Source organism: Sprattus sprattus (assembly GCF_963457725.1).
Source record: "Sprattus sprattus genome assembly, chromosome: 9".
In the NCBI taxonomy this organism is placed as follows: domain Eukaryota; kingdom Metazoa; phylum Chordata; class Actinopteri; order Clupeiformes; family Clupeidae; genus Sprattus; species Sprattus sprattus.
The window spans coordinates 10,874,702-10,896,944 of record NC_137928.1 but is presented as its reverse complement, the minus strand read 5'-3'; the positions used below and the strand labels follow the sequence as shown (position 1 = coordinate 10,896,944).

General features: G+C 44.4%; 2 protein-coding genes across 2 annotated transcripts in view; one reads left to right on the top strand and one right to left on the bottom strand.

The window, feature by feature from the left end:
- Nucleotides 1-1,610: 1,610 nt before the first annotated feature.
- On the bottom strand, nt 1,611-7,361 carry slc25a15a (solute carrier family 25 member 15a; the record flags this gene model as incomplete). The annotated part of the gene is made up of 6 exons (XM_080844707.1): nt 1,611-1,732; nt 1,825-1,983; nt 2,674-2,849; nt 3,239-3,379; nt 5,771-6,029; nt 7,307-7,361. 6 exons carry the CDS (start codon nt 7,359-7,361, stop codon nt 1,611-1,613), a joined length of 912 nt encoding a protein of 303 aa, XP_080700833.1.
- Nucleotides 7,362-13,087: 5,726 nt separating this feature from the next.
- The window catches only part of foxo1a (forkhead box O1 a), a 36,670-nt gene continuing 27,514 nt past the window's right edge, over nt 13,088-22,243 (top strand). Inside the window, exon 1 of the mRNA XM_080844772.1 lies at nt 13,088-13,997. Within this exon, the coding sequence (XP_080700898.1) occupies nt 13,410-13,997 (588 nt within the window). The 5' untranslated portion in view covers nt 13,088-13,409. The remainder of the gene's footprint in view (nt 13,998-22,243) is intronic.

Sequence of the window (22,243 nt, the reverse complement as noted above, 5' to 3'; positions counted from 1 at the left end):
GATAGGATAAGCAGGGATAACCGAAGGCAACAGCAAGCTATGCACTGGACTGATGTGCAAGGTATGCACAGAGTAGATTGCTTCCGTTAGCTCCCATGCACCAAAAACCTTAGTTTACCCTCTTAACAGCCTTGGAGATCACAGGATCCATACAAAGTCAGATGACAAAAGAATAATAATAATAATAACAATACATTTAATTTGTAAGCACTTTGTAGGGCAAAACAGGAGCATTTCAGAATACCTCGTTATCGACAATTGTGCAATTATTCAAAATCACCATTGTTCGTTTCCCATGGAGAAAATCGCTTTGACAGAAGTCCATAATGGACTATAAAGGAACGACACGACACATCCTTAGGTCTATTACAGTAATCCTCACCTTATTAAAAAAACCAAGCCGTCAAAATGACAACTCACTTGAAAAATAATATGACATCATACAGGGGGCGAATGACTAAGTTTCTGAAACAATCAAAAGGCATCGAAATCTCTCAACATAAGGTTGATATGATATGATTTCATATTTTAAATGTTTCAGAATGCGAGTCAGGTTTTTTTTTATTTTAACTGGGGAGGGGCCTGTTAAAATAATATTGTCCCAGACCCAAGCATCATACACGAAGGCCCAGGAAACATGACAGTGTTTTGCAGGTTTAAGAGGATTTTGACTTCCAAATCAGTTTGACATTCAAATTATGGAGTTTTGGTCTAAAACTAGCAAGCTACCTACCTAAGCACGCAAAGACCTTGCAGACACCACCAACAGTCCAGTTGCCACTGATAAAAGCTTGCCAACATGCTAACTGGTGTCTTTTGGCAATATTGTTGGTGATGTAATGTTGTGAAAGTCTCTTCTTAAATTTCTGCAAGGTTTTCAGACCCCGGCCCACAGAACTACATAGTGCACAGGCCAGTGGGTATGATAGGTGTGTTTAACTGTTCTTCTCATGATCATAAAAAAGTGTTATATTGTTGTAAGATGTTGCTTTAAATAAAGAATAGAGTCCCCAGAGGTTAAGACCTCTTTGTAGGTTATGTGTTTTAATGTGCTTAGAGTGTAGGCCTACTAACTGAGGAGTGTAGAGATGTTTCCAAATTCCGACTTGACAGTGATTGCATTATTTGTATCAGCAGGACTTCCTATCGTTAAGTCCAAAAATATTTCCCTAAATATCTCATCTTATCTAAATCACAGTGGAGGCTTGCACACACACGGGAGTACGGCTGGACCCAGCACAAAATAGAGTGGCAAGGGGATTTGTATTGCGGAATGGAGATGGGAAAAAAAACTGACGCGTGTGAAGGTTGTTGTTCTTAAAGTATATAATGTTATTCGTAATTGTGCGAGAGCAGCCAGAAATAGCCCAGGTTTTACATAAACTGACGCAGGATTGGTGGTTTTACACATGGCAGGAGCAGGGCTGAAAAAGCCATCCTGTGTAAAGTCCACTTTACGGAAAAGTGCAGACAAAACATGTGAGAGATTTTCCTGAAGAGAATAATTAAAAGTGTCCAAGACAGCTGTTGCTGGGCCAAACATCAGCGCAAGGCAATGTGCAAAATCCTATGTCTCTTGAAACCTTCACCGAAGAGGACAGTGGAGCACCTCAGCTGTCAAACCGTCTCATCATGGCTTTGCGGCTAAGCTCGTAGGCCAGGAACAGTGCTCCGTTAGCGGGGAAAGTTCTGATCATGGTGGGGGTGAGACCAGAGTACAGCGGTGCCACTCCTACAGGCAGACGGATAAACAAAAGTTATGAAGTTATACCACACAAACACACCATATTTATAATTGCATTTTCATAGCATGTGATGGCTCACCTTCGTTGCGCACAATGCCAATGAAGGTCTTGAGAAAGCCCTCCTGTCGCCCGGCCAGAGAGAGCACCTGGATGCGGGACTTGACACAGTCAATGGGGTACACCGTCAGCCAAAGGCAAGCCCCCCCGAAGCCTCCACTGAACATGAGGGGAATCACACCTATGGCATACAACCACCAACAAGATTACACATCACTGAGGGGGCCAGATCGAAGGCTGACATGGGACACAGGACACAGACCTGTGACTCACGGAGTATAATACTGCAATGTACAACTCAAATTAAAAGCTCACAATAGTACATGGCCATCTTCTCAACAGCTTGACACTTACAGTGACCGGAACACATCGGCAACAGCATTTACCCACCCTGTTATGAATGTGTGTTAAATTAATTCATTCCATGCGTTGGATTATCCCAGAACAACCCAACGGGGACTTTTCACAGCTAATAATAAATCACTCTGCGATGAAACATTCTATAGCGCATTGATGATAACCGTTAATTCAAAGTTTTTATAATTCCAAACCAAGACGTTGACAATGGAACTATTTTTTTTGTTGCGGAGAAACAATGGCGAAATAAAAAAAAAATGAATCAATAACTTTGTGTTGAAATGTTAATTGGTTGACTATAGAATTGTTTTATAAAGGCAATATAGCACTCGTGGGAGTGGGGTAGGTAAGGGAAATTCCCACGTGTGTTGTTGCCTATGCCACTCGGCCTCGGTGGCTACGGCCGAACACCACCCGTGGGAATATCCCTTACCTACCCCACTCCCACTCGTACTATATTGCTTAATCGTAAAACACTTACAGTATAAAGACAGAGGCCTGAACTGAATCTTACCTATGTCCTCTTTCTCCGTGCCCATGGACTGTGCAAATGTGGAGCGGCTGAACTCGTATCCCCCGAAGAAGCAGAAGTATCCCGGCAGCTCCCTGGCCATGGTGGTGGTCAGACCCTGGTAGAAGCCCAGCGGTCCATTGGTCCGAATCACATTCCTCACCACTGACCACACTGTGCTGAAGAAGATATATTGAAATAAATAGATACAACAGAAACTACTCTCACCTAATGTCATTTGGATAAAGTAATATGTTTCTTAAGTAATCTTTCCTTCTTACTGCCTTTCTTTTACCTTCCTCCCTCTTCAGAGCTTTCCTCTGAACTTCTTACACTCGCAATTCCAGTATAAAAAAAACTCCTGATATCAGCTCAATAACATCCAAAACACTCTCCACACACCTACCCTTACTTTACATTTACATTTAGTCATTTAGCAGACGCTTTTGTCCAAACGACGTACAAGGAAGAGAACAGTCAAGCTAAGAACAATAATTATACTTATACTTATACAATACTAATTCTTCTTCTTTCATTGACCCTGCGACTCATGTCTTGCCAGACTAACCTTTTCTGGCCGCTGGCAATCTTGCCGGACGCCTCCATTTCATCCATGGCCTGCAGCCGACACTTCACTAGCTCTGTGGGGCAGAGAGCCAACGAGGAGAAGATGGAGGCCACGGACCCCGCGCACGCCTTCTGAACATCACTGAACCACACAGCCACAGGGACAGGGTGAATGGGACAGGCGGGAGGAAAAGACGCCCTGATCTGGTATGTGAAATAGGCAGCAGTACAAGTGTGATGGAGAGACAGCAAATGACAAAACTAAAAAGGTCGATCGGAAATTTTATAACATAAAAAAAGTTGAACTCTCTGTTGAGAAATGATATGTGGTTGCGAGTCCTGTTGAGAAAATGATATGTGGTGAATTCCTTTTTTGTATTTCAAAAATACACTATGTGTTCAACCCTCTAGGCATTCCAACCCAGTGAAGAGCTGCAAATGATTTATGACACTAGTTTGATAGTGCCAATAACCTGATTATACGTGAGAGCAAAGGAATCTTTCAATGAGAACATTAGCAGGGCATGACCGGAGGTGCGGGTGAACTCAGATGCACTTCGGGGTAGCCAAAGGCCAAGTGTTTGTATACTGTGCATGCACACAAATGCACAAACGGATGCACGCATGCACACACATGCACACGCCCGCACGGACAGACGGACGGATACAAGCATGCACACACGCTCAAATATGCACGGATGGACGGATGGACGCAGTCACGTGCACACACACAGGCCTGTGTGGCATACCTCCCCATGGCACTCATAGCTGAGATATGAAACTGCATTATTAGCTGGAGTAATGAACCTGTGCAGGCGTCATGTTTGCTATTGGCAAACACGTAAAGAGCAAAGCTGGATAATCATCATTTACCTTTACTTGGTGTACAGTCAATATTCTGGCTCCAATATCCTTACTATTATATCATAATATACAAGTAGAAGTAACTCTTAAAGACCCCCTCTAGTGAAAATCAAGTTTTTTCACCTGTTCATATTATGTTTCAGGACGTTTCCACCTTAGAACTGCAGTGTACTAAGGATGGTTTCAAAAACACGGATTCAGACATCTTGGGTTTTATAAGCCACCTACCTAAATAGCCAATCCCGTCAACTTGTGGGCTGGTGCTCTACATATCATTAGCACAAGGCTATGTCAAAATGAGAGCTATCAGAGGAAAGGCCAGGTGCAGCTCATTCGCATATTCATAGCTCCGCAAACTAAACATTAAGCAGAGGTGAAGAGTAACATCCAAGCCATTTTATGGCCATGAGAGGATTGTTTTCTTGGAGAAAAGAAAAACGTCTAAATATTACATTTTTAGGAACAGAGATGTATTTTTAGGAGTTGAATCAATGCCAGGAGAGGAACTTCAAAATATTTTTTTTACCATTCACGTAAACAGTTCAGGATAAAAGTCCACCTTTCACTCTTGTATGTACAACATATCACAACTTAGTTTTAACAAAAGACGTATATAACGTAGTTTGAAAACTATTAAAAACTTGCCATACTTAGTTTAAGTTAAACTACTACTATGTAATATTTGAATGTGTTTACAATCTCTTAGAACCCCAGGGCATTAAAGGTACAGTATGTAGGATTTGGGATGATCTGAAATGGAATATAGTCACAAATACGTTTTAGTCATTTCCTCCATTATCACCTGTAACTACAAATCGTTGTGTTTTCATTAGCTTAGAATAAGCGCTTCGTATTGAAATAGGGAGTGGGTCCTCGTCCACAAAGTCTGCCTGGTTGTGCCGCCATGTTTCTACAGTAGCCAAAAACCGGCAAACTTAAACACTGGCACTAGAGAGGGTCTATGTCTCATATCTCAGTGGAGGTACTGATCACCAATGACCTTATGAAGTAATTCAGTATGTTCTTTTGGACAAACTGAATTGTACTTACTGTAAGGTCAAAGCCCACAGTGGAATCTACGGACAACCTGTTACTGATTTCAGCTCAACCTCAGCCTTGCCAATCTCTGCAAGGAATGGATGGGTCACACCTAAGATGTGAAAAGACAACAGGACAGACACACTGTTCGTTGCTCCAAAGTAAAAGGGGATGTTAACAGTTTTGGTAGATTTTAGGTTAGTTCACTTATGGGCAACCCATGAAATCCAGTTTATTCTGAAAACAAAGGTGGTAGTTTCAAGAACCTATCCTAGAACCTAGATCCTAGTGGGAGCAAAATAAGCCTGATGTTATGACTCCAATAGAACAATTTGCATTTTATCATTAGCAAACCAGAAAGTAGCAGGTTCCCATCATTGTAAATGTGAAGAATTTCAACTGAGTAAGCTTTTGAAGAAAAACTGTTTAAAATATTCTACCAAATGATTTTAGAAAAACAGCAGGACTAAATCATTTTTTAATAAAACAGCAACCTTCCTTCTTTAAAAATTTTAGCATACGAGAAAGGCAGAAGTTCGTCCACTGAGACGAAACACATGTTTGTTGAGTTGTCTTTTCACAGTTAGGTCCCTTCGATATCACTGTCTGTGTCTGTTGAGCTTTCAGTCACCTCAGCTCTGTTCCTCGGTCCACCGCAGACAGGAGACGCACCACGTCCTGGCAGAAGCCGTAGCTCATGAAGAGCACAGCGTTTTCGGCAATGTTGGCGATAAGGGCCGGCACGGTGCCCTGGTACAGGCCCCGCAGCCCCACCTGCTGGTAGACGGAGGTAAAGCAGTGCAGGAAGCCTCGGTACATGCCCGGGAACGTCTGCATCTTCACCTTGGCTGTGTCGAACGGCTGCCCGCTGAACACGCAGGCAGTGCCACCTGGAACAGGGGGAGGGGGGATCACAGTGGAGCGGGTCAAATGGGAGAGGGAGAAGGAAAGACAGAGAGAAAAAGAGAGAAAAGAAGAGTGACCAGTTAACAAAAGAGAGGGAGAGAAAATGAGAAAATGAGCACAGGAGAGAGATTCTGAAAAGCAGTGGATCGATGGCTATGAACAAAGACATAATTCAGTACAATGAGAGCTGCTCTCATCAGTTACAACATGGCAGGACACTTAATCTGGCTGGCATCGCACTGCTGCCGGACATAGCAAATGGATGTTTAAAAAAAACTATTTTTATGTGTATCACTGTGCATTTCATATCCCTCCACGTAATTTCTTTGCTGTTAAGCACTTTGAGCTACATTGTTTTGAATGAAATGTGCTATACAAATTAAGTTTATTATTATTATTATTATGTGTTGTCTCTATGAGGTCACCAGGCAGACTCAGCACTCTGAACAGCTCTAGAATGCTGTTGCCACACCAAACATGGCTACTTGGAGACAAAGCTCAAAAATAAAGCTCAGAGTAGTCCTAGTACAGCTGTTTACAGCACACATTCACCAATATACTGTAGCCTCTGAAAGTTATTTTCAAACAGCAATAAGGAATTCTGTTCCTAAACTAACAATCTAACTACCTAAAAGGCATGCGAAAAACACCACCAACAGCCCAGCTGACACTGATAGAAGCTTGCCAAAACACTAACTGGTATCTTTTGGCTGTATAGCTGGCAAGGTCGTGCTGTGAAAGCTTTCTTCAATTTTTGCAGGGTGTTCCAGCCGGTGCACAGAAACATATAGGGGATATCCGGATGGCTAGTGGGAAAGACACAGGTGTCCTTCACATGTCCTTCACATGACCATATGCTATCAAAATGAATTTGAGAAAGGCACCAAAACTAGTTGGACCTCAACAAGTGTCAAATTGTTGCATAGTGTTACTTTAAAGCAAAGAGTTATAAAAAAAAATAACTATTTCAATCCTTTTTATGGCAGACAAATGTTACAGCTGCTGGACATTGCCATAAATCTGAGAGTCTACAAAGGGTTCTACACGGAACTCTTAAATCACATGATTGAATGTACTGTACAACCATCAAGCCATCAAGAGCTTTGTTTTCTTTCAACTTCACTGTAAAGCATGGTGTGAAGATGAAAGAGATAGTTAACATAAGCCATTAGAGATATGCCGCTGCTATCCTAACACAGTTTCAGTTTTTTGAGTAGTGTTGTAGGTCGGGTCACTGTGAAATGTAAAAGGTCTACCGTACCAATAGCTCCAGCTGAGAGGTCGATAATGGCCTGAACAACAGGATGTGGAGCCATGATGAGGATGATGATGTGGACGACGACAATGATGATGATGATGCAAAGCTTGTTGGTTGATTCTGCTCAACAAACAAACCCCCACACAGGCTCTGGTCCTGGTTTTGGGCGCAAACACGCCACTCCCTCTCTCTCACACACAGGCCTTCTAAATCAGAGAAAGGCAGCAGATCTTCAGGCATATAGAGGAACATTTAGAGGAAAACGGCCACTGTATATCCTCAGGTATCAAAGTAAGTCAGATTAACTGCAAACTGTGAACAAGCCTTTCAATGGTAAATTGTTGCATTTTCCCCACACTTAAATCCTCGGCTCAGAAACCCTGGACCGATAATTACAGTTGTTGGCTAATAGTTAACAGTAAGACGTGATTAACAGGGCTCACATTTTGTACCAGTAAACATACTTGACCAATTCCAGTCAACAATATCCCACTCTACTTCAGTCAGTTCCAAATACCTGATAGAACACATGTTTACTATCATACAATCACTTTCATGAAAAGAGGGATCTGACCTTTCACAAAACACGAGATCTATTTTTGGTGTTCAGATGCAAACGAAGAATTAACATTAGCCAAATTTAGCGCATCTAGCCTAATCCTATTTAAATCAGTACGTGCCTAGGTCGTCCTTTCATCTCGAACTCAGGTTAAGCTTCACTGCCTTCAAAGATGATAAAGCAATATGAAATATGTCTAACAGCCGCACTTAATACGTTTCAGTAGGCTACATTTAAGCCAATAGAAGGTAGGGGTGTATAATGAAAGTAAAGTTGTTACCTTACTTCCCGATACTGCTGCTCAGTCTAACTTCTGAACCTTATAGCACACTTGCCAACCTTAAGGAATCAGTCATAAAGTGGAAGTAGCCTATGCCATGAGTGAGAAGACTGCAGAGGCTTTCCATGTGTTAAATTATGTAAAAGTTTTGAGGTCTGGTAACAAAGTTACTTCGGCAAAGTCGATTTGGATGCCAAATATCAAGAGCTAGACGGCTGTCTCGCAAGCACCTCGCCGGCAATTCCTTATCAACAGCTGACAGCGGTGGGGCCACTCCTGCTGGCGACTTTTCAGCCCGGGAATTTCAGGTCCAAGACCGGCCCACTTTTTCCATGGTAGTGGAATTTGGACAAATGAACAGCTCTTACTATTCTGTGTCATTTCCTGTGTTCATTTATACTATGATTCAACGAATAATGTAAAGGTTAAATATTAATCGACTTAAGCTGAGAAGTTAACAAAAAATATTCCACTAGGCTATACCACAAGGATAGGTTGAGAATAGCAGAAATAAATAAATAAAGCATTTGAAATGTATCCCACTGTTCAACAAATAGGCATATTGAGCGAATGTTCACAGTACAGTATAGGGCCTACTGTTCCATTGCGAATAGCACCAACAGCATCTACAGCATCAGTAACCGCCTAAGGAGTGCACTGATTTCAGCCACTTAATCGATAACTGTGTCGTTGCTTTTAGAAATGAGGATTTCCCTTCTCTGTTCACTATTACTGACAGTTATCATGAAAGCCTCCAAGTTGTCCGGATTCAATGAGCTTCGTAGCCTATTCTTCACTAAGTGTAAGGTTGAGAAGCTTGTCTCACATGCAACCAGTGCGCTGCGCGTATGGCACCACGTCCTCAGGGGATAAGGTACCCGTTAGGCATGTATATCACAAATCAGGCAGAATAAGTGACATATTTAATTGCTCAAATTACACAAATACACACTCAACTTCCCAAACTCGCCGTGGGTGCCCTTTCTAACGAACTTTGACAGAAGGCGGGTGTCAGGGCCAGGGGCAGAAAAAAAGTGAGAGTAAGAAACTGCGAGATGATGCCCTTGCATCACTTTCAGGTAGCCTAAGTCGATGTTTAATCATTGTTAAATACGGGAAATGTGCTGCTAATTTAATGGTTAGCCTATGCATAGCCTACACTTCCAACTAGCTGACATTATTGCTAATGTTACCACGCTCAGATAGCCTATGTTATAACTTAGGTGCAAGTAGGGTTGCCGAACGTTCCGAATTGTCCGGGACATCCCGAATTATGGGTGATTTTGTTTTGTCCCGTCAGGGACGGCTGCAGTCCCGTATTCCAATTAGTGTAATCTGTGCCCTAGACAAGCGCCTCACTTGACTCCACAAGCATTTGTTACGCCAACAAAAAAATAATAGGCCTAATAGTAATTTGTTACGCCAACACGAACAGGTGAAACCAAATCAAATAGAGTAGCCTATCTTAAATCACGATTCAATTGGAATTCACATTTACTACTGGGCCTCGTTTCCCGATAACGACGTATCTTAACGGCCTACGTGGATTTTGGCGACATCGTAGACTCATCATAGCCGTAAGTGCGGCGTCGGGAAACCGCTCTGCAAGGATCCCTCTTACGACCGATTTCAAGTCCTTTTTAACGTTCGGGAAACTAGGCCCTGGTTGTTTTCATATTTCATATCAGCATTCTTTACACATGATGAACTTGTGTTAATATGTGTGAATATGAACCCATTCATACGAAGTGTCAGAGGCACCCATTATAATTGTATAGGTAAGTTAAATCGAGGAGACTATAGGCTACTAGATAACTAATTTAGAATCTGTATTGACAAGAGTTAAATAGCGCCCCCATATAAAACAATGTTAAAACTGTGGCCAGGCAGTGAACTGCAACCAGTCTGAGTTACATAGGACGTTGAGACAGAGGCCCTGTTAGAAATGGGTTCAAATGCTGTTTAACGAATGACGTTCTGACTCTGATTCTGACCGGAGCGCGGGCTTAAGCAATAATGCTATTTCAACAAAACAACATGAAGTTTGAGAGAAACTTGTAATAATTTTCTTGACTATTACTAAGAACAATACATCCAAGCAAGTCCAGCAGTGGTTTGCCAAAATAACACTGAAATAAATAGGTTTATGGTATGCTAATGAATCATAAAAAAATGGGGCATCATAAAGGAGTTATGCTTAGGGCACCAAAATGGCTAGCAGCGGCACTGCATGCAACCTGTGTAATGGACAAAGTCAACAGAAACTTATATGCTAACCCAATGACATGATAAGCATATGAGGAGGTTGTACTGGAGGAGGATCAGGTCCTGCTTTCAAGCTCCATCTCCTGACCTTCCTGTGCCACCTCACTACATGCCCTGTATAACCAGTGGTGTAGTGGTCCTTGGAGAAGTGGGTATACTCTTAATTTTTTTTAAGCAGCCCATACAGCACAGGATAAACGCCCTGTTTTGAGAAGTGGGTATACTCAATGCTGACTGAAAAATAAGTGGGTATACTCTGTATACCAGTGTATACCCTGGACTACACCAATGTGTATAACCTTCAAAAGAGGACTTTTTCAGTCTCTCCCACTGGTATGCCAGGCTAGACAGCTCGGTTTGTTATGTGCTAACAGTAGCTCTGTCATCAAACTTAAGCAGACATTTGAGTCATTCCATGTCAAGTGGGACAATGTATCCCACTCGAACGTCTCAGATTTGTCTGAAAAAATTCAAGGTTGTTCAAACACTTCTTAATAGGTATAATCCCAAATATCAGCTCTCTACTCCCAATAGTTTTGTCACAAAAAATATGTTTAAGGGGGTGCCTGTACTAGCAGCATTTTCTGAAGAGCCATTTTCATGTCCTTATGTGATGATGAATGGTCTGGAAGATGTTAAAGCTTGAAAATGAATGAAAACCCATTTTTTGCTATTTTTGGCATGCTATAGCATACAAATTACAGCATTCACCAACATGAAACAATTTTTTGTGGAGAGATTAGATATTTGTTCTTAACATATCAAACATTTGTGATGGTGTTCTGCCTCGTTTTCTCAAAAATGTTGTACACTCCCAGCATTCAGTGGCCTATAGAAGCATATTCAAATGGTAACAAAAGGTACGTTTATGACATTCACCTCCAAGGCAGCATCAGAGGCTGCGGTGACAGAATGCGCACGCATATCGTTGCGGTAGGGCCGGCCCAGCTATGGGTAGCCTACCTGAGAAAACTTTTTGGGAAAAGACGAGCTATGGACCCAACCAACTCTATTTTGGAGGGGAGAAATTCCTCGCATGGTACAACCCATGCAGAGGCTGCGTTGTCAGAATGCGGAACGTGTGTAGCCTACTTTAAGAGAAGATGGACTAACGTGACAAATGTCAACAAATACATTTCTCGACCGGCCCAGAAGTGAAGCGGCCCACCGGGAAATCTCCCTATTCTCCCGATTACCCACCCTGGGCCTGGCTGACAGTACCTGCTGGAAAGTTTGCTAGCTAGCCAAATGTAAAGCTGAGAGGTGTTTTAACCTTTAAATACACCATTTCCAGTGTTCAAAAACCCATATTAGCGTGTGGAATATATAGAAGTGCCCTCAAGTTTTCTGAGATAGTATTAAAAACACCCTGCTGAATAAACACGGCCAAGCACGATAAGCACAAACTATAAGGAAGTATTAGCTCGTGCTGTCTCCAGACGCACGCGAATTCATGTAGGGCGGGGTAATTTAGAGAATAGCCACAAGATGGAGACATTGAAACAATAATAAGAAATTTCCGATTTGGACTGTTATCAGCAATATCTTACTTTCCATGTTTAGGATTTCAGGCTACTATTATAATATAAGTATAGAAATACAATATCCTACGTTTACTGTTAACGATTAAGTTACTATTGAGTTATGAAGCTCTTACCTAAATATTTCCAGTGTCTATTAGTCTATAGCCTATATACTGTATAGGCTATATGTTTACCACGTTTTGATAGTGTAGCGGGTGTGCCAGTATGACAATCAGTATGACAATCATTTATAGGCTAGACTTCTTAGAAACAGCAGTTGGTTACTTTGAGATTCTTCACTTAAAACGTTTATGTTACCATACATATGGACTTCTTTAATAAATATTATTTTGTTCTTGGTAGGCCAATGCCATAGGCTAGCCTACTATGTAAGTCTAAAGGCTAGTTGATGACTGAGTTTACAGATTGTCCCATCGATGCTTCAGTGGCCTATAGGCTAGACATTCTGTGTTTAAAACGAGAGATGGTGCAGTGACTGCGCTCATTTGAGCATATCATGAGGCGTTAGTTCTAATATTCCATTCTAAATGCTCACCTTTGAAGACATAAGGTAGATAAAAGACTAAGCCGCGGAATTCCTTATTTGAACTAGGCCTAATGTGTAGGCTACCTAAGGTCTAAATTGAACATTTTGTCTGATGTTGCAGAAGGCTATTTTAGAACATTATGAAGTTAACTGATATTATGTTTCGCTGAAAATTTAATTGTGAAAAATAGGCCAGCCGTTCCCCTTAGCTTACTATCCAAGTTGTTTCATGAGACGAAATCGATGCAGGTTATATCAAAGTTGTTACAATGTAACCACTGTTTATTAAATAGCTTTCCCCATGCTCGTGACAAACAACGCTTTAAAAACAAACACTTCTTATTGTCTTAAGTCCGTGTTTTGAGGAAAACAGGTGAACACGTCCGAAAGAAACAATTAATGTCGAAAACAAGACTCTGGCTGATTCGTTTAATTGAGACAGGATATGTTTATCGGACCAAAGAGAAGAAAAACATTCCCCTGTTTCACTTTTAAAACGCGCATTCATTGGCGGTCCCGCGTTGTCACTCAAGTAGGGGTGGTGTCAGCTGACATATGATAGTTCCAGTAAGAGCACTTAGGCACAGTAGAACCACGCTCAACAGGCAGGAATACGGATAGGCACGGTACGAACGGAGTACTGCTTCTGGATTGCAGACCACAACTGCCTTCTATCAACCGGACAGGGACGTTTCATAGTGTTTTGCTTCCCCACATCTAGTCTGGTGTTTACGCTTGGACCCGCTTGGCTTCACGGACGTGTTGCCTACACTAATGTAGGTTAATAGTTTTAGCGGTGTGTGTGAACGCGACTAATTTCCTTTGCCATTGCTTTTCGATTTCGGTTTGTTTTTCTCCTGGTCTGTTGCGCATGAGTAACTTTTCCCGTGCAACTTCTATGTGACTCTTGGATTGGGTTTACTACTGCTATTATGGCTGAAGCAGCCCAGCAACAGTTAGTGGATATCGACCCGGATTTCGAGCCCCTCTCCCGGCCCCGGTCTTGTACTTGGCCGCTACCACGGCCGGACTTCAGCAACCCAGCCGACTCCAACACATCCTCACCGGCTCCCTCCGTTAAACAGGAGCCCACCAACAATGCTGACTTCATCAACAATCTCAGCTTGTTAGAGGAGAACGAAGACTACCCGGACCAGAAGCCCCTGGGCCTGTGCAATGACTTCTCGTGTCAGGAGAACTGTATCCAGACTCATCCACATCAACAGCAGCAGCAGCTGCCGAGCCCACAGATAGCGCACCAGCAACAGGTGCCCCTGCTGTCCTCTCCGGTCGGATCAACTTCGTCGGTGGCGGCGGCCGCCGCTGCCGCTGCCCAGCGCAAGAGCAGCTCTTCTCGCCGTAATGCCTGGGGGAATATGTCTTACGCTGATCTCATCACGAAGGCCATCGAAAGCTCCCCAGAGAAGCGCCTCACCTTGTCGCAGATTTATGACTGGATGGTGAAGAGTGTCCCTTATTTCAAGGACAAGGGAGACAGTAACAGCTCCGCTGGTTGGAAGGTATTCACTTTTAAATTCAGAGCAATGCTGAATAGTTGTAAGGGTAGTGTGTAGTTCTTAATATTTGGATGCTGGCATGCTTTAAAATTATCAACTGATAGCCTAGCATATTTGTTTACTATAAATGTCTTCATTATTACAGGAGATTGGTGTTGTGTAATGGTACTGATAAACACACAGACCTATGCAGAGGGAGACTTTCTCTGTCTCTCTTAACAGCAACACACATCCACATCCACATCCACAGTCTCTATATTCTCTGTCTGACACAGATAGACATGGCAATATTATGTCTAAGTGTACATATCTGGTCTTGGAATTGCCAAGGTATTTCTCCTCCATTGTATTTTGCCTGAACTCTGTTTTGCACCCTGGCTCCCCTTGAATGCGGTCTATTCATTGCTCAGGGCCGGCGCACTCTGCCTGGCCATTAGCAGCACATGGTCACTTTTAGAGACAACAGGTCAGTCGTCTCTGTGGCTGGCCGTTCTCAGTCATCTGATTCAGACCTTGAGCCGTTACCAATTCTCTGCTGACTCAGAGATTTCTCTGGATCATTGCACACACACACACACGCACACACACACACCCCTCTTACACAAACCCCCCCATCCCCATCCCCATTCCCACTCCCCCCCCAAAGAAGATCAGGGAGGTCAGGGCTGTATACTATATTGTCTGTGGTTGCTGTCAGTGGTGTCTAATGTAGAAATGACTTTCGGATGCGATGATAGAATAAAACTGAGTCTTAGATGCTTCAGATTTTAAAGATCCGGACTGCCTCTAGGTCAGTCAGCCACTAGCTTAGGGGTTGGGGGCAGAGGTGGGGTTGTCAGGCCTCAGACAGTATCGACAGTATTGATTTATCCATGGCGTGCAAGAAAAGCCCTGACGACGAGAGGGAAACAAGTAAACACTGCCACGTGAAAATCCATGGCAACAGTGTTGCGGTGTAGCGGATGGAGGTTGCGCAGTATTTAGGTGTTACTCCCCGGCTGTGGCCTGTCACCACCCAGAGGGATTTAGGAGACAATGCCCCACTGGGGTTTGTCAGATATACACACACGTCACCCTGTGGCGGTTAGTCATTTTTTCTTTCTTCTTTTGGGTGAGACTTTTGTCCCTACATTCCAAACAGTGTGTCTTGACAGGCAGTGGCAGACCAGTCTGGAACTGGATGAATGGAGGGGGAGGGGGGGGGGGGGGGGGGGGGGGGGGGGTTGCCCTCTGTTTGAGAGCAGGCCCAGTTCTGTCTTCTGTACCTGTTTGGCAATGGCAGTACAGTGCAATAACCTGTGTGTGTGTGTGTGTGTGTGTGTGTGTGTGTGTGTGTGTGTGTGGGCGTGTGGGCGTGTGGGTGTGTGTGTGTGTGTGTGTGTGTGTGTGTGTGTGTGTGTGTGTGTGTGTGTGTGTGTGTGTGTGTGTGTGCGTATGTGCTGTATAGTATAGTATACAGCCCTGACCTCCCTGATCTTCTTTGGGCGGGGGGGGGGGGGGGGGGGGGGGGGGGGGCTGGGCTGTATGTGTGTGTGTGTATTGTACGAGTGTGAGGTTGGCAGTGCTAGCAATCCAGAAGTTGTAAACCAGATAAGAGCGTTCAATTGTTATTCTTTGCATGTTATGATGTAAGAATGACATGTGGCTGTTCACAGTACATCTTAGATAGGGAATGTTTTCCCATCTCTGTAGACCTGCATTTGCAGCAGACACCTTGCAGCACACACAATGTATTGCCACTTCTAAATACTACAGGTCATACGTAACTTGTAATAACCTGTGTTCTATTTCCACATAAGGGCACTATCTTCAAACGCATGTACCGTCCTTTTGACCGGTTGGTCATTTATAAGGAACAGCATAAGGCCATAAGGTTTTTGAGTTGTTGCCAGCAATACGTTTCATATATATTTAGTCGATAAATATAAATAGTATATAAAGATAGATTGATAAATATAAATAATATATAAATATATATATATATATATATATATAATAATGTATTTATCTATCTATCTATATCTCTCCCTGTCTGGTTCTGACATTGACTAGCAGTGCCAAAGGGAGAGGTGTGTGAAGTGAATGCAGCTGTCCAGTACGTTTGGGTATAGGGGTGCCCCTGCCTGCCCGTCTCTTCTGCCACTTTTATGGGCATGGAGCCCGCCCTGGATAGTACAGCTCTCCCACTGGCCCTGGCACAAAGAGGGGTCCAGGCTGTGGGGTGGGCGAGACTGTGGGAAAAACGAGATGCCATTCAGCACCACTCCTAGCTGGGTTATTCATAGATAGACCCCCTTGCATCTCTCCCACCTCCCCCTCACCATCCTCCTCTCCTCCTGCTAAACTGTGATGGCTCTATTAAGCCCTCTTTGTCTGAGCCCACTTGTCACAGATTGTAAAAAAAGGAGTGAAGGGGTGGAGAGAGAGTGAGGGAGACAAACAGAGAGAGAGAAAGAAAGGGAAAGAGAGAGAGAACACAGTGGAGGAGGAGTGGGAGGCAAGCACTTCATCTCCTATTCTTTGGAGTCTGTCGTTCACGGCACGGCAGACAACCCTCTTTTTTTTTTTCCTCTCCCCGACACAATGAAAAGAAAGAAAGAAAGAAAGAACACGCTCAAAAAAGCTTTCCTTTGTACACGCCATGCTCGATGCGATTGGACTTTGGCTTGTCCAGTGGCGCCAGCACGAAGCTGTGGACGTCTCACTTTGTCCAGACAGAGCAAAGAGGAACTTTAGCTAGTTGAGGAGCCGCTAGCCTGTCCCCCCACCTCTCATAATGACTATTTTTCTGTTACTAAGGGTCAAACTGAATCGTTCGGAGCCAGTTTGGATGTTACACCATTCAGTGGCAATCATTCACAGACTTGGTGTCCATATGTCACAGTTAATGATCAGAGTACAGATAGCTCCCGAGACACCGCTCATTCTGGAGGTGTCTTTTTTTTTGTAGTTTTGCACTTTGCTCTTGTGTAAATGTGTTACTCTTATGGTTGTTGTTCATCAAAAAACAGGTTGCAAAGACACTCATCCAGTAAAGTGCAGTGAAACCGGTTGAAATGTGGGTGTCACAACGAATTCTCTTGTTTAGAGTTCTGAGGAAGAGGCCACCGCACTGGTGGGTAAATGATATCTCGAATAGAAAGAGAAAATCTGGAAACAAATCTTTTTTTTCTTTCTTTCATTTTTCTTTGTGATGAGACCTCTTTCAATTTAATTAGCATGTTTACCACAAAACTGCAGGGAAAGGCACCAGACTTTATTTGAAGACAGGACACGGTTGCAGCTTCGTAGAAGAAACACAAGTGGGGGATTCACCACCAATTTATGCAATCAGTTGGCTTTGTGTGCACATTTCATAAAGAGCGGGAAAAAAAATCATCCTGGGTGTGAGACAGTAAAGGGCAAATGCTGGCAATTTTAATTTTGGTGGTTGAGTCATTCCTCACACACTCTCTCTCCCTCCTTCTGTCTTGCTCCCTCTCCCTGGTTCTCTCCATCCCTCTCTCTCTCTCTCTCTCTCTCTCTCTCTCTCTCTCTCTCTCTCTCGCGTGAGGTGAGTCATGACACACTCACAACAGGAGCCCACACTGCACTCCTCCCTCGTGAGCATGTGAACAAACATGGCGGTCCACATAAGCCACACACCAAGGAGAACCAAGAAACAGAACCTCTCATCCCTCACTCCCTCCTTTATTCTATGTCTCTTTCTACCTCTTTCCAATTCCATCCTGCCCCACTGAACGTGAACTGGTTCCTGCTTGAAGCTTTCAACTATGCATGATTAAATTGCCTTCCTATAGCCCATTACTGTACAGTGATGTACATCTCTGTAGTCATGTTTATCATGGTTGACCGTCTTGTGAAGTTCATGCAGTGCTACATTGTTGGACCACTGGAGCAACACTTTATTTCCATGTGCTTGTTCTGGAGTGGTGTTCCAAACAAAGTTGATGTTGAATTGAAAGAATTTCGGGGATGCACACATGAACTCGGTGTCTTATTTTCGTATTCTTCTTGTGCAAACAGACACCCACACGCTTACGTCGAACACACGCATGTTGGCCCGGTGCCTGTGCCTGTGCCGGCCTCTCTCTGTGTCCCACACTACACACGCGTCACAGGCTAGCACAAATATTTGGGGCTTGAGCTGTTCTTTGATGTCCCGAATCGATGGGCGCACGCCCGGCAGGAGATCAGGCAGCAACATATTTGGTTTGTTGTTCTTAAACTGTAATATATATCACTGATACCTTCACTTAAAGACAATAAGGACAAGTTGAGGAAAGCAGTGTATAGTTTAGGGATAGATAACATTGATAGAACGTATAGGTATAGAAAATCTATAAAAAAAATAGTTTGGCTTCAGCTGATTGAAAGCATATACTCATTTAATTTGACCAATAGCACACATTGGCTTCCTCTGTTTAGATGTTGGCAATGTATTTTTTATCGTATCCTTATTTTGGCATTACATTTTGGCAGAATTGTGTCAGAGTCGACAGAACCTCCTGCCCAGCGGTTTGTTTTCGTAGTACCGCCTGAGAACCAGCACTGGGCCTTTCGGTTTTCTGAGAATGTTGTGAAGTAGGGCAAAGATGCAATCAAGCAGGCTGATCTGTGTTTGGCACGTGAGCTCCCCGGCCAGGCTGGGCCGCTGCCAACCCCCAGTGTCATTCGTGACACGAAGGGTAGTGGTGTGTGCCGTATTTTTTTTAGCTCAGAGGCGGAGCCTCCGGAGCCATGCCTCTTCCTCTCCTCCATCTCCTCTCCTCCCTCTTTTTTTGTCGAACTTTGTCTCCATTACTTCCCAACAGGATTGCCTCTCTGTCTGTCTGTCGTCTTTTCTGTCTTTCTAACCTACCCATCTCGTTTGTGCCTCTGCTCGACTCTACGCTCAGTCGATCCGTGCCAAGCTATTTAAATAATAAAAGCCCCGACAGTGTAATATTTCAGATTCGGAAAAAGCCACACGCGTTGGTTTAAAACCCGCTCCTGACTTCAGGCTTCGCTCCTCTTGCGGCCCAGAGCAGAGGAGTTCAGATAAGGTGACACTTATTAAAGGGGTTGCATAACGAGGAGCATTTTACTGGAATCACGGCGCCTCAGGCCAAAGTCTGGTGCCACTTGTTAGTCAGCGGAACTGTGGCATGGAGCGAGGGCACTGGTGGGGCACCATTCCCCCACCGCACATATCCTCCCCCTCCCGCCCCTACAAAAGTGTGGCACACAACCCAAGCCTGGCATTAAAGCACACAAATACAGAGGCAGGTTTCAGGACAGACTCAGACTTTTTGAAATTGCTGTGTATTTCTTTCCCTTTGGCCTTGCGTCACAAGCTTTTTCCCTGCTGTTGCCTCAAGTATTCCCACTTCACTCTCTGTGTTTATGACTCCTTGCTTTTTGTTGGAATATGAAGTGCTGAATCATTATGCCTGCTGTGTAATAGGTAACAGGAATGGGGATGGGGGGGGGTTGTGTTAGAGGGGGGGGGGGGGTGTGTGTGTGTGTGTGGGTGTGTGTACGTGCACGTATGTGAGCGCTTCATGTGATATGTGTTGTGTGTGTGTGTGTGTGTGTGGGTGGGTGGGTGTGTGTACGTGCACGTGCGTGAGCCCTTCATGTGATATGTGTTGTGTGTGTGTGTGTGTACACAAAAGTGTCTGTTCTTACATGTCTAGGAGTCCGTGTGTGTCCCGTGGTATGTGTCGCTCACTCCCTCACTGAAGGCGAATATTGTGAATTTGGGGGGGGTGGGGCAAGGACAGTCGGGTGCACTCAGCACACACAGCTGTGCTCTGTTCTTCAAGCTGCCTGTGGAAGCAGTGCAAGGCCAGCCTAATAAGACGAGTCCAACTAATAGCAGAAAGGAGGTAGCTCACTTCCCCACCTGCTGGATTCCCAAGTATACTCTCGGGTTCCTCCTCTCTGCTGTCTCCCTGACGATAAATTGAGTGCGCTCTTTCGGCCAAAAATGGGCTGCCTTTCTACCATGTCCCTTTCCTTAGACTAAACATTCGCTCCGACAAAGAACAAAGGAGCGAAGACTGCTTTTTGGATGTTGAATTTGGTGGTTGAATCCGAGGCCATGGCGTACGACTGTGAAAAGAAACGAAACAAAATCATGAAAGCCTCGCTCGTTACAGTCCTCTTCTTCTGAAAAGTTATTTTCTCTAAAGAACACAAACTCCTGACTGCTTGAGCATTATGGTGCAACATTATGCCACAGTGGTGCAAAAGAAACGGGACAGAAGCCAGAGGTTATAGCGACACAGTGTGTTTTCACCGGTCATGTTTATATATATATGTGTGTTTCGGGTGTGTGAGTGCAAGCCTTGTTGTGTGTCTCTATCTGTGTACCGTGAGCTCAGTCTCCCCCCGGGGGTGTGTGCAGGTGTCAGCGGAGGGCTGTGAAGGCCCAGGACTGGGGCAAGGTGTGAGGGCCAGGGTTTATTTTTGTTTATCGCCCCCGCTTGGCTCTGTTTACCACTCTCCACCGCTGCGGAGCTGGCATGCTGTGGCATGCCGTTGGTTAGCGATCTGTGCTTTTAGTGGCAGTGATGTAACAGAGGTCGGGGTCACAGCGTGCCAAGTAGGGCAAGCAGGCAGGGACACACCCTCTCAGGAGTCACACCCTGCATGCCCTACAGGGGCAGTGTATGGGGGGGGGGGTTGCCATACCTTTTGCTGTGCCCAGCCCTGCCACACACACACACGCACACACACACACACACACACACACACACACGCACAAAAAACAAACCCCAGCATTGTCATCTGTGCCTGTGTGGGTGTCTGTCTGGCAGTCTGGCTGGGTGACTGTCACAGTACACCACCCTCAACAGTATGATATCAGGTGCATCAGTTCATTTTCGGAACTGGCATTCCATGAACAGCGCTCGAAGAACCCACTCATATCATTCCCTGTGACAGCCAGTTGCCTAGCGTCTGACTCAGGATCAGTGGGTGTAATGTGCCGGGGCCTGCTGCTGCTGCAGCAGAGAGTGCCCTGGCCACGTCCCAGCCACGGGACAGAACATTACATTCTCATGATTCAGTTTAAGTACCGGCAAGATTTGGCGAAAAGGTAATCTGAGGATAGGATAGGACAGGACAGGGGCAAAGGGCTCCAGGGCGTGTTATCCTGTTACTGGGCCGGTGGTCAGCCTGCAGTCACGTCCCTCTTGAGTTCCAATAACGTGCGGCATGGGACAGATTTAGGTTGACTGGCTGCTTCAGCGGCCTGATGTACAGACAGATCCTGGAGGTTGTTGTTCTGTGTGTGAGTGTGTGTGTGTGTGTGTGTGTGTGTGTGTGTGTGTGTGTGTGTGTGTGTGTGTGTGTGTGTGTGTTGATGTGCGTGAGCCATTCATGTGATGTGTCCCAAGAATCTGAACTGGGAACTGGTCTATGAGCTGAGGTCTAGACCAGTAAAATTAGGAAACATTTTCTGGAAATTTCTGCCAGGGAGACAGCTGCTGTGGTTTGAAAAGGGACTTTTGGGCTTTCCTGCACGGCTCGGCTAGTGTTGCCTGAGTGTCACTGTGGCCTACAGTGAAGTAACTGGGGTTAGGAGGGGAGGATGTGCACTAGCCTTGGTCGTGGTCAGCCAGTGGAAGAGGGTTTCAGGAGAAATACTTGTCTTGTGTCATTGGCAGGCCTTGGATGAAATAATAGTGGCAGTTCTGTGGACTAGTTTCCAGTCGTGTTTATGTTTTTTTTTTTTTCTTTCTCTCTCTCTTGTTTAGCTTTAGAAGTAGTCTGACGGAGGGGCAGACATCTTGGACCATTTAAAAAGTATGCAGTCATGGAGACTGAGTCAGTGACTGAGTCAGAAAGTTGTTTTGTATTTCAGATCTTGGCTGCGCTGCATTCGGTCTGCGCTCCACACGATGCTAGCGTGTGTGGCAGGCGGGTTTTGGAGCGGAGCGTTGTTTTGAACGGAGAGCTTCACTTTCCAAGTCTTGACAAAAAAAAAAAAAAAAACTCCTCTGTGAGTGGCCTGAAAAATATGTGATGTGGAGCTGGCACCACAGTAGTGGTATTACTACCCTGGTTTAACCTTGGTTAAGTTCAAGTATTTCTGTTTTGATAAAACTCCCCATCGCTACAGTTTCCCTTACTCCATAACAACATCAAGAGTGTTTTTCTTTGATTTGTTTCTTTCCGGGATCCACTGTGCAATTAATAGACACATGAAGTGTGGGGGCAAGAATATTTCACATGAAAAACTTCAATAGGCCTTGCAGAGC